Source organism: Cyphomyrmex costatus, unplaced genomic scaffold (assembly GCF_001594065.2).
Source record: "Cyphomyrmex costatus isolate MS0001 unplaced genomic scaffold, Ccosl1.0 scaffold60, whole genome shotgun sequence".
Classification (NCBI taxonomy): domain Eukaryota; kingdom Metazoa; phylum Arthropoda; class Insecta; order Hymenoptera; family Formicidae; genus Cyphomyrmex; species Cyphomyrmex costatus.
In genome coordinates this window covers 863,645-875,931 of record NW_017280156.1, presented here as the reverse complement: position 1 = coordinate 875,931, position 12,287 = coordinate 863,645, and the positions used below count along the sequence as shown (strand labels likewise).

Sequence of the window (12,287 nt, the reverse complement as noted above, 5' to 3'; positions counted from 1 at the left end):
AATAAAAATCTTTTTATAATACTTTATTTTTTATATCAAAAATTTATTTTTGCAAAAATTATTTTTAGAGTTAGACCAAAAATTTGGTAACAAAATCAAAGGAGGATTAGTGACAAAGAATACAACACCAAATTATGAAATGTTACATGTAGGAGGCTCTCAAGGCACCACCTCACCGGGTAATTTTGTTGGTGCAACAGGTCAACTGAATCAACTGAATCAATTAGGAACTGGTGGATATCCTGGTTTTCCACCAGGGTTGAATCTTGCAGGATTTAATCCTGCTGCCTTCCTTCAATCAAGTATATTTCTTTTTTATCATAATGAATTTTACGTAGAAATTTTTATTTTTGCCACATACTTGGCTTTTTAAACAGTTTTATTTTTATACGAAGATGTATGTATGAATATCATCTGCACATACATCATTTATAAATTAATTTTTATAAGTATTGTATGTAATTTTTAATTTTAATTTGATACTTGTTAAATGAGAATATAAAATAAGAAAGAATTTTTATATCCTTTGATAATATATTTATAAAAATAATATTGAGAGAAAAATTAATATTATATGTTGCAAAAATTTGAAAATTCCAAAATATAATTTCCGAATGCTCATTTTGTGATAATTAGATTAATATTAAATTATTACAATTGCATATATTAATTTTATATATATATGTAAATGCACATGTATACATATATGTATCAATAATCATAATTATTTCGTAGGTATGGACATGAATGCTTTGATGGGCAGCTTTATGGGTATGCCTGGAATGAACATGGGAGTAAATCCTTTCGTTCAGTTACTTAATCAGAGTGGGATTCCCAACTGGGCAGGACTCTCAGGTATCCGCAAAATCATGATAAAAAGAGCAATTAAAAAAGTAAGCTCGTACTATATTCGTAATTTTATTACAGGAAAAACAGTGTCACAAATGTGGATGAATTCAGGTGATCCAACAAAATTGATGCAGCCAAATATTCCAGAAGAGGAAGAAGTAGACGATGAAGATATGGGTGTTGCTGAAACTTATGCTGATTATATGCCAACAAAACGTACGATCAATATTTATTTTAATTATTTATGCGTTATTTATTCTAAATTAAAGTTTGCGATAATCAACAGTCAAACTTGGCCGCAAGCATCCGGATCCGGTTGTCGAAACAGCATCTTTGTCAAGCGTCGAACCAACGGACGTTTGGTACAAAATCTCCATACCAGAGGAGACAATACGATCCGGTGCACTCTCTGCCCTTCAACTTGAGTCCATCACGTATGCTTCTCAACAACATGAGCATCTCTTACCCGATGGTACACGCGCCGGATTTCTAATCGGCGATGGTGCGGGTGTTGGCAAAGGCAGGACTATAGCCGGTATTATATTCGAGAATTACTTGAAAGGTCGAAAACGTGCCATTTGGGTGTCGGTGTCAAATGATCTCAAATATGACGCCGAGCGCGATTTGAACGACATAGGTGCATCGAAAATAGAAGTACGTAATTTATCTGTGTTGAATTGTGTCGAATATATTGTCGAAATGACAAAACTTTAATTTCATTTACTGAATCAATTACATATTTTTACTATTTGAAATACTTATTGAAGATAAATGAAAAATTGCAGTAAATATATATAAATCGGCTTGCAGGTACATGCTTTGAATAAATTTAAATACGCAAAAATTTCGTCAGCTGTGAACGGTAATGTGAAGAAAGGTGTGATCTTTAGCACATATTCTGCATTAATTGGTGAATCGACACAGAGCGGCGGAAAATATAAGAGCCGATTGAAACAACTATTGCAATGGTGTGGCGAAGATTTCGATGGTTTGATAATTTTTGATGAGTGTCATCGCGCGAAGAATCTGTGCCCTACAGGGAGTTCGAAACCTACTAAGACAGGTAGAAATAAAATTTCATGCGTAAAAATTTTTTAAAGAGTGACTACATAAGTGACTGAGTTATTTCATCGATCATAAATTTGTACAGGATTAACGGTCTTGGAACTGCAGAACAAGCTTCCGAAGGCTAGAGTCGTATATGCTAGTGCAACCGGTGCTTCTGAACCTCGTAACATGGCCTACATGGTACGACTAGGTATGTGGGGTGAGGGCACGACTTTCCCAGAATTCAATGGTTTCATCACTGCCGTGGAGAAGCGCGGTGTCGGCGCGATGGAAATCGTAGCGATGGATATGAAGCTGCGCGGTATGTATATCGCTCGGCAATTGAGTTTTCACGGTGTTGCCTTCAAGATCGAGGAAGTACCTCTTTCCAAGGATTTCACAAAAATTTATGATCATTCAGTACGATTGGTAAGTTGTACAAAAATACTTTGTTAATATCTTACTCATTTGTATCATATAATCACATGTGATCTATTTCGATCTAGTGGGTAGAAGCAATGCAGAGGTTCCATGAAGCGGCAGAGTTAATAGATGCGGAGAATCGTATGAAGAAAACAATGTGGGGCCAATTTTGGTCGGCACATCAACGCTTTTTCAAATATCTTTGTATCGCTGCGAAAGTGAAGCATGCGGTATCAGTATCCCGTGAGGCAGTCAAGTGTGGTAAATGCGTAGTCATCGGTTTACAATCTACTGGTGAGGCACGTACTTTGGAACAGTTAGAACGTGACGATGGCGAGCTCAGCGACTTCGTTTCTACTGCAAAGTTAGTAGCAATTTTGGCAGAGAATATCTTGCGTGTAAATTTATACCGAGACACTACCATGTCTTCTAATATTAATTTATATATCATTAATGTACCTAATAATTTACAGGGGAGTTTTACAAACGTTAGTCGAAAAACACTTTCCAGCACCAGATCGTAATCGCATTCAACGTCTTCTCGGTTTAGAACCACCAAAATTCAAATTAGACGATGATGATCTGGATGCTGGCGGTTCTGCAGGAGGCAGCAAGAGGAAACCGATCCGTCAAGCGGCACAGCGTGCAACAAAAAAAGTACGCTCTTGGTCATCGGAAGAGGAGATATCAGATGATGAGAAAAACGGCGCTCACAGTTCTGGCTCCGAATACAAATTAAGTGGCACCGAAAGTGAAGACGATCACCATACGGACGAAGAGAGCAACGCCAGTTCTGATTTCAATCCGTTCTTTAGTGATAGCGATTCCGACGTTGGTAAATGTCAATCTTGTAACTCTATTTTTGTTAAAATTGTTACATTAGATTTGTTTGTATATTATTTGAAATTTCCAAAGATATTTACACTTAAAATAAGATAAATATTTGAGCATTAGAGAAAATGAAAATTCTAAATGCGAAAAGTGCAAATAATACAAATACTTCTTAAGTTTGTTCGCGCACGCTTCAATGTTCTTGCCATAGCTCCTACTTATTCCATCAAGCACGTTGAGATGAGTAGGAGCTATAGTAAAAGGATATTTGAGCATATAAAGTATGCGACGCAAACTTATTGTAATTGAATTTCTAAAATTATTTTTTATGCTTTGTTTCTCTAGATCCCTGGGACAGGCGAAAGAAAAAGGGCAAGAAGCAGAAGAAACCCGCAAAGAAACGTTTGAGCACGCAGGATAAAATTCAATCAATGTTAGTGCATAAACAATCCAGTAATAAAAGTAAACGTAACGGTGACACAGCGATGAGTGGGCCTATGAATGCTATGAGCGGAGGTGCATCCCATAATCAAGCACCACCTAGAGACGCTATCGAAAGGGCTTGCAGCATGAAAGAGGAGTTATTATCGCAAATAGAGATTCTTGGCGACCGATTGCCGCCAAACACACTAGACCAATTGATAGATGAACTCGGTGGACCAGAAAATGTCGCGGAAATGACTGGTAGAAAGGGTCGCGTTGTGCAAAGGGAAGATGGTGGAATAGAATACGAGTCTAGGTCAGAAGTGGATGTTCCTTTAGAAACTCTTAATTTGACGGAGAAACAGAGGTATCAGTAAAACTTATTATATAATAATTTTACAGTCATTCTTTGTGCATAAATTTTTAACAACTCACAGATTAGGATTATAAACTATTTTCTATAATAATTATAATTTATATATCAATCTTTCTAGTTAAATACCGATATTCTATCGATTATCTTTGTATGTTCAGGTTTATGGACGGAGAGAAGACTGTAGCGATAATTTCTGAAGCAGCTAGCAGCGGTATATCCTTACAAAGTGACAGGCGAGTTAGAAATCAAATGCGACGTGTGCATATCACGCTTGAGTTGCCGTGGAGTGCAGACAGAGCGATACAGCAATTTGGACGAACGCATCGATCGAATCAAGTCAACGCGCCGGAATACATATTTCTTATATCGGACTTGGCCGGGGAGAGGCGATTTGCCTCGATCGTCGCGAAACGTCTGGAAAGTCTGGGTGCATTAACGCACGGTGATCGTCGCGCGACTGAGACCCGAGATCTCTCACAATTCAATATCGACAACAAATACGGTCGTACGGCTCTAGAAGCGACAATGAAAACTATAATGGGGTTTGTGTCAATTAAAAATACATTTAAAAAATATTCCATGTGGAATATAGGCTTTAATTCGATTTGATTATTTTAGGTATGACCCACCGTTAGTACCACCACCTCAGGATTATCAAGGTGATTTTTTCAAAGATGTGGCAGACGCGCTAGTAGGCGTCGGTTTGATTTGTAATAGCGAGAATACGCCTGGTGTGCTCACGCTCGATAAAGATTACAACAACATGTCAAAGTTCCTGAATCGTATCCTTGGGATGCCAGTCGATTTGCAGAATCGTCTGTTCAAATACTTCACTGATACGCTTAACGCCATTATTACTCAGGCCAAGAAGACCGGTCGTTTCGACATGGGTATTCTTGACCTCGGTACATCAGGCGAGAACGTTCGTAGGGTGCGTCTTTATCGGTTTTTGCGGAAGCACGCTACCGGCAAAGCACCAACGGAACTGCACGTAGTTCATGTCGAGCGCGGTATGGGCTGGTCCGAGGTTACAGACAAGTTCTCGGAACTGACTGGGGCTAAGGAAGGTTTCTATCTGAGTCACCAGATCCGCAATGGTAAACAGACGGCCATTCTCGCAGCCGCGGTAGACAGTGGCAAGAAAAAGTCCGAAAGCAAGAAGGATCAGCTTTATATGGTGTATAGGTACAGTTATTTAAAATTCCATCGTATATTCACGGTTTATCGCAAACAAATTAATTATAATCCTTGATGTTGGAAATTAATGATTGCGTATTGTCAGGCCCAACACGGGTTTGCAGTTGCGACAAGAGACTCTAGGCGAGTTAGAGAAGAAGTACAAGAAGGTAAGCGCCGACGAAGCGGAGCCACACTGGACACAACAGTACGAGGCCTCTGCGAACACGTGTTCGCATGCATATTGGAGTGGCAATTGTAAAAACGCCACCCTCGGCATAGATTGCGAAGTGGGGCTAAGAAGACGTTCCTATAATGTATTAGCTGGTTCGGTTCTGAGTGTTTGGAGCCGTGTGGAGAATATACTTGCTGCACGATCCGGACATAATTCTAAGATGCAAGTTATACGGTTACGTACGGGTAAGTTGAGTTTGAGAATAACTATTCAATGTCGATTAATGTTCTAATAATATCTGAAACCGTCTAACATTTCCTTTTGATGTTCGTGACAGACGAAGGGTTAAAGATTGTCGGGACGCTTATTCCGAAGTCTTGTATGGAGTCGTTACGTCAAGCGCTCTCCTCTGACGCAGAAAAGACAGAGGAACTGACGTTTTGAGCATTGAGTCTTGCGTCAAGGGTAAGATTATCGTCGCCGAGATAATCTCCGCGAGTTAATAAAATTACTTTATTGTTATAGATATGAATAGGACCAAGCGAGACTCTCTTGATGTGACCTAGCATACTGCAACTATAGGAAGACTCTTCTTTTCTTAAACTTTTCGTCCAAATGCGAGAAAAGGAATGAATTATGAATTCAGCCGTGATTGCGTGTGTTTACATATATTACTTGCCCGGTACCGTTAAGATGTGGTGGCACCAAGTAGATTACGAATTGAATCTACTGATCAGCGTGACGAACACAAGTAAACGCTTCCGATTAATTATCGACAAGGCTAAGATCACAACTTGCTGCTTATTTCTTTGTCATGTCTATGCAATCGTTCGCGAGAAATGTTAATATTCATTCGCCACATATTAACGTAGATTTTTAAATAGTTGAATCTTTTCTTTTATCATTTTCTATATATGATATATACACACCTCTTCCACGATGATTATAATTAAAAGAGGAAGTTTATTTTTTACGTCGTCGCTGTTAATCATATTTTCGTCCATGAGGTTCTAGCAAACGTGTGACATGTAGTAGGATGAATACAGACTCTATTATGCGAGAGAATGTAATCATTTAGAGAAGTAACAGAGCACGTATTTTCCTGTAGAACACGTAAAGTATAATCGATTAATAGTTTATACGATTTAGAAACCTGTTGTTTTAAGCTATTCCTTAACGCTAACATCCGAAGAGTATCGACTGTTATCATTGCAATAGTGCCAGTAAATTTAATTAAACGTGATAATTATTGAGGGAATGCGGATTAATGGAGAATAGTAAGACAATTGGAACAATCGATCCTCTTCGGAAAGTATAAAAGTATACGCGACAGCTTTGGTTTTTATTTGATCATTAAATCGATCAGATAATTAGAGAGGTGTTACACATACACATGCTACTGCTACCGTTACTATTATAGGCTATCATTATTACTATAAATTACTGCTACTGCTATACACTAGTACTAGTGCTCTACCGTTACAAAACTATCATTAATATTATCTAGATCTGAAGAGACGAGGTAATCACATGAGTATTGCAAATGTGCTTTTCCGAGTCAACCGTAAAAGTTAAGAGACTTACAAAGAAATCCATGGAAGTGTCCTCCAATTTTAATGATTTTTGAATATGTTGTTTTCTAGATAATAAGAATGCTTTTACAAGGGTACTTTTAGAGGATGTGACACCTCTTTGAAGAACAGCGGTTTTTTTTTCTTTTGAAACGAATATGTAAGAGATAAAGAAAAGATTCTGAATAAAGATCGAATAGTTTGAGAAGTACTTAATTATAATTATTGAAAGATTAATGTTTGTAAAAATAGAGAGCTGCAGCCACACGCTAGATTTATTTAGCGACGTTTATTATAAAACATTCTACACATTATAAATTAAGATGCAAACGTTTCGGCCCTAAATGCAGTTATAATTATTGAGTTGTATGCTTAATTCAAGTATACTTAATTATAATTATAACCATTGAACTTTCATTAAACTTTTTTTATCTCTTACACTTTTGACAGTTCGAAAGACTGATTTTTTTCAAAGGGATACACTTCCTAAAAGTGCGATTAGATTCTTATAAACAAATCTATATCAGCCTTATTCTATCCACTCCTGGATATCGGCCTCTTCCAACCTTTTCCATTACTCTATATACGGTCTTTGGAACCTACAATGGCTGCGTTACGTTGCACGCATAATATACATAAAGTATCATGTTATCTTTATTGTTCACAAAGTGTTAAACAAGGATAAAATGATTTTTCAAGCGCATTATGCTTACAACGGAATGCAACCAATATTTAACGCCGAATTCGAACGGTTATGGCAAGGATTTCTCAGAGATTTGCCATTGTCTTCCGAGAGGTGGCGATCAAATAAAATTTGATGTTCTGGATAAATTTGAACGCTGGAGCTTTAACATAGGGAGCAGTCACACTATACACTCTATGCCACGATCGCTACTTATAAAAAATACGTGATCCTTATTTTTTGTCCAAAAAGTATGTTCAAAACTCATCAAAATCGGAGGGAAATATTTCCATAAGTTTCCTTGTTATAATATCCAAGTGCCAAGTTATACATTTATTTTTTTCTTCCTTTTTTTATTATGACAGAATACGGACCAGTAAAAAATGAATTTTAGTTAAATGTGTTTATTTTGTTCTATATATCATTGATTATACCGTAAGAAAAAAAAATTCGTTCTTGACACAAAACTATTATTTTTAAAAGTAAAATAAGAAAGTATTCCTAAATTATAATTTTACATAAAATCGGAATTTTTTTATTTTTCTTAGACAATTGAGCTATATTTTTCTTAGTTCATTGTAGTTTCTTATGCAATTTTATAAAATTGAAATAAAATCGTAGAGATGTCTGATGTCTAATATCTTCCTATATACCTCAACGAAATATTTATCAAAATTATTTAAGACATAATACGCACGCCTCGTCTCTCAACGATCTCCACCTATACTAATTAGCCTTAAAACATAAAAAAAGAAAAAAGAATTAGATTGAAAAAAAAATACATACAGCCGATATATTTATATTCAGATACATAAACTAGCAACCAGTGCGGCCTGCATGTATATTGGATGTAGACTGTTTGTGTCCGTTTGTATGTTTGAACGAGATTCAAATAGGTCTGAATGAAGAACAAATGATGATAATATAGACCTCGATCTATTATCTCTGATAATATATTAAAACTTCAAAGATGCAGATTTAGAACGTAGAGTACTATCCGAACAGTTGAATAGAATCAACCCGTGATTAGAATTTTCATTTTAGTGATTTAACTCTTAAGAACGTGCGAATGATGCGTTTGTGTATGACGAGAAACGAGAGAGAGAGAAAGAGAGATTCGTCATCCACCTGTTTCCACAGTTATCTTCATCGTAAATTATCCCGCGGTAGTTACGCAATAAAAACTGCGTAGTTTTCCACGGATAACGACTACATATTACATTTATAAAGGAGATCGACAGAGGGAAGAACATCCGATTGTAAAATATATATCGGTATTCCCTTTTTGTAACGAATGGAGAAAGAACGAAGGGAAGTGCGATATTTAATGTTAAAGCGAGACTTATCGTAGATTTAATTCTTTTAGCTATCGATTATTCGTAAGACGTAATATATTAATTATTACACGTTACTTTAGCGAAGCAGTAGATGCGATTCAAAGGTATTAACCGCGTTCAATTCAGAGCTCGATCTCATAATCCGCGACAGTAATTAAAAATTCAGGAGCAGGATTTTATACAGAAAGTTATAAGGTAATTTGTAGGAAGCTCTGATGAAGTTATAAACGCTAAACATACATGTAAATATATATCGAGGCTGTAAAAGAGGCGAAACTTTAGTATGTACGGAACGCGTTTTGTGTTCGGTATTTTTTTTACAATTATATCTCGCTTGAGTTCCTATTTTCTCGAGGAGACTTATAAATGTAGTATCTAGAGTACACGTGGAAACAGGCATCGTGCTTTCTAGTGAAAACAATTTTCTTTTTCGTAATGTATTGTGTTTTCGCGGATGACTCACAAGTGAGCGAATGCACTGCGTGTATATATGCATATATAAATGTCTGTGTATGTAAAACCAATTCTTACCCGAAACGACGACGATACTCACCATTTTTGCTCTGAAAACTCTTTAAAGATCCCGTTCTGCGTTTTATCGAATTGATTGATTTTAACGCTACTCTTTTTTTTCTATAACTTAAAATTACTAAATTAGCGTGCATCCTTTCCTTTTTATTATCACCAAGTGTGTTAAATAACGCAGAATGCAAAACTATTGGTTTATACAGATGTGAAATATAATAATTTTATCGCAAAATGTGCAAATCCCTTACCCACCAAAACCTTTTCTTATAGAAACAAAATTAACCGTCACATAAAGGAAGTATGTTCACAAATAAATCGCGATGTCATCTTGTTATGTTTTCAGCATTCAGGAAATCAATAAATCCACAATTAGCGCTATTATAAAGACTCATATTTTAACATTTATTAAGTTAACGTGTCGAATTTGGATGAAAGCTTACATTGTGTACCCCCACATCTTGTACTTCGGTATAAAAAAAACAGACAAACTTCTTTTCGTGCACTTTGAACGCAAGTAGAAGAAAGTACACTTGCTCAATCATTCACGCACATATACAATCTCGCATACCCTATCATACTAAATTCCCTACATGTTTATTAGCTCTCCATATAGTACCTTTTAAACGTATATATATATATCTTTACTGTAAAACGTACTGCAAAAATTTCCATAATGAAATAATCGCTATTTGAAGATGGAAGCATCTTTGTATCTTGTCTAGTGAAAGGCGTACAGAAGCATTAAAAATGTACAAACTCCAATAACGAGGCCGAGTATAACAGAATCTCTTCTCTTACGTAGATTTATCCTCTGCAGTAGACTGTTCACCGCTGGAAATCGATTGGAAATATCGTTGAATCGAGTCCGTATACGTTTGAACGCCTGTCTCTGAGTCACGAGGTGATCCCGTGTCTCCATCGCTATGCTTATTTGGTCATTGATCAATCGGTCGGAACTAAAAAGATTAATAACATTAAATATACATATCTTAAGAACTTTTTAATAAAAATAGGTTTCGAATATATTCAGTTAACAAAAAAACAAAAATTGTGTTGAAAAAAAAGAAAATCTAATTTTTAATGGATAAAATTTATTAAATGTATGTAAATGAATCTATTCGAAAATGGTAGCTTAGTATCAACGATAAAATGATAGTTTAATATCAACATTTCCTATGAGACACCCTGTATTTTCAAAAAAATTAATAAAACACCTATCAATGTTATTTATCACAGCATCATCATTAACAAGCTGACTTACTTATGAATATGTTGATTTTCCTTGAGATACATTTCACGCCGATTCAATCCAGTTGCACTTTTGTAGTTGCTATATATAAAATTATATAACATAAGAGATTGATTTAGTTTCTATCAATATAAAATCTGAAATATGCAATGTATAAAATAAATAACAGTCATACATACTCTATTTCTTTACGGACACTGCCTAGAAGATCCTCGCGGTCTTTCCTAGCCGTAAAGTTATTTCTAATCTTGTTGAACTCCAGTTTGTAGTCCTTTAGTATTTCCTTGTGACGTTGCATTGTATGTAACATAGCTGCTCCATTTGGCTGCAACTCGCTCATCCTCTCGTTTATGGAGAACAACTGTGTCAATTATATTTGATCAGTATATCCGTTTGCTTGTAAACATACAGGAGAAGAAAGAAGAATCTACCTTGGAGAGCAGCGTCTCAATCTCTGATGCCATATTCTCGAATACCTGTTCTTCATCCAAAAGAGGAACTTCCTCTGAACTAGCATGTCTCGTACCTGTATTTATGCCCAACTTGCTAAAAGCTACTAGCTTTGCATCAATCTCATTTTCCAGATGTCTCGCCTGCTTTCTCAGATCTACAACAGTGACTTACATAACTAAGCAGCAATTTCTAAATACAAAATATAAAAAGAAAAATCATCAAGAGCAAGAAGCATGCTCTTTTTAGGACTCTATTATAGGCTAATTCCTTTTTTACATTCTAAGCCTAAACTTCTTGCATGGTTCATCTTTTGTCTTTTTCTCTTCAAGGCTGTTTCAAAATTTACTATCCACACGCACGCACACACACACCAATATTAAAAATTGTATAGTTTACAGTAATACATTTATGAAGCAAAGACGATGTGAAAAGAAAAAGAAGAAAGAATGAACCATACAAGAAGTGCAATCCTGAAGTACAGAAAAAGAACAGACCTAGCGTCACGTCACGATTGATTGTGGATCACAAATAATGCAATGTGGAAACACGAACGACACAGATGAAATAACGTCATTATCAAGGATGACGTGCAGAACATGGTTCTTTATTTTTAGAATACTGACAACGTAAACAAAGAATACGTATATCGGAGTATTGTTCCTTTCCTTAAACGTCTAACGGTACCCGCAAGTTTCGCTGCGTCTTCAGACAAAATCTTACCTTCCCAATCAACCGTGCCCAGCGAACCAGCCATTTATCGTAAATCGCAAACACACGCTTTCGTGGATGACATATAAAACGTCACATAACACCCTTCACTTCCTCCAGCCTCTATCTCGAACGGATCTTGTCTTGACAAATGGGGAAAAACGTAACAAGCCCTCTGCAAAGTGCGGATTTAGGAAAAGCGTACAGCGACCTCACGACTCGTAATTTGTTGCACTCCGAACCCGCACGTGCTATTAATTTTGTCACCGACGGGATATTTTAAAGACGATCGGCTCTTATAAATTTTAGAGTTACTATTAAAATTTAAATGATAGTGTGTGCGTATGTGTGTGTGTGTGTATGTACGATACTAATTTCGCATAATTATTAGTTTCGTAGACATGTATATATATTTAAATATTTGATATCTATTAAAAACTGTGATTTTAATGTTATCAT

The 12,287-nt window shown here is 36.1% G+C and overlaps 2 protein-coding genes across 3 annotated transcripts in view; one reads left to right on the top strand and one right to left on the bottom strand.

Moving 5' to 3' along the window:
• Positions 1-6,233, top strand: part of sno (Protein strawberry notch) — a 9,794-nt gene extending 3,561 nt beyond the window's left edge. The window contains exons 4-17 of the mRNA XM_018546959.1: positions 69-302; positions 736-855; positions 928-1,065; positions 1,136-1,503; positions 1,660-1,912; positions 2,000-2,325; positions 2,403-2,683; positions 2,793-3,154; positions 3,496-3,940; positions 4,108-4,491; positions 4,568-5,134; positions 5,232-5,545; positions 5,638-5,765; positions 5,826-6,233. Coding sequence (XP_018402461.1) covers positions 69-302; positions 736-855; positions 928-1,065; positions 1,136-1,503; positions 1,660-1,912; positions 2,000-2,325; positions 2,403-2,683; positions 2,793-3,154; positions 3,496-3,940; positions 4,108-4,491; positions 4,568-5,134; positions 5,232-5,545; positions 5,638-5,744 — 3,899 coding nt within the window. The 3' untranslated portion in view covers positions 5,745-5,765; positions 5,826-6,233. The remainder of the gene's footprint in view (positions 1-68; positions 303-735; positions 856-927; positions 1,066-1,135; positions 1,504-1,659; positions 1,913-1,999; positions 2,326-2,402; positions 2,684-2,792; positions 3,155-3,495; positions 3,941-4,107; positions 4,492-4,567; positions 5,135-5,231; positions 5,546-5,637; positions 5,766-5,825) is intronic.
• A 1,897-nt stretch (positions 6,234-8,130) lies between these two features.
• Gos28 (golgi SNAP receptor complex member Gos28) lies at positions 8,131-12,024 on the bottom strand. Of its 2 annotated transcripts, none has more exons than XM_018546949.1 (5): positions 11,841-12,024; positions 11,099-11,274; positions 10,847-11,028; positions 10,680-10,748; positions 8,131-10,374 (listed from the first exon to the last, which is right to left on the bottom strand). In XM_018546949.1, exons 1-5 carry the CDS (start codon positions 11,872-11,874, stop codon positions 10,137-10,139), a joined length of 699 nt encoding a protein of 232 aa, XP_018402451.1. In that variant the 5' UTR covers positions 11,875-12,024; the 3' UTR covers positions 8,131-10,136. The 2 variants fall into 2 exon arrangements, with proteins under 2 accessions (XP_018402451.1, XP_018402452.1); XM_018546950.1 differs by lacking the exon at positions 11,841-12,024 and adding an exon at positions 11,397-11,560.
• Between the last annotated feature and the right edge of the window lie 263 nt (positions 12,025-12,287).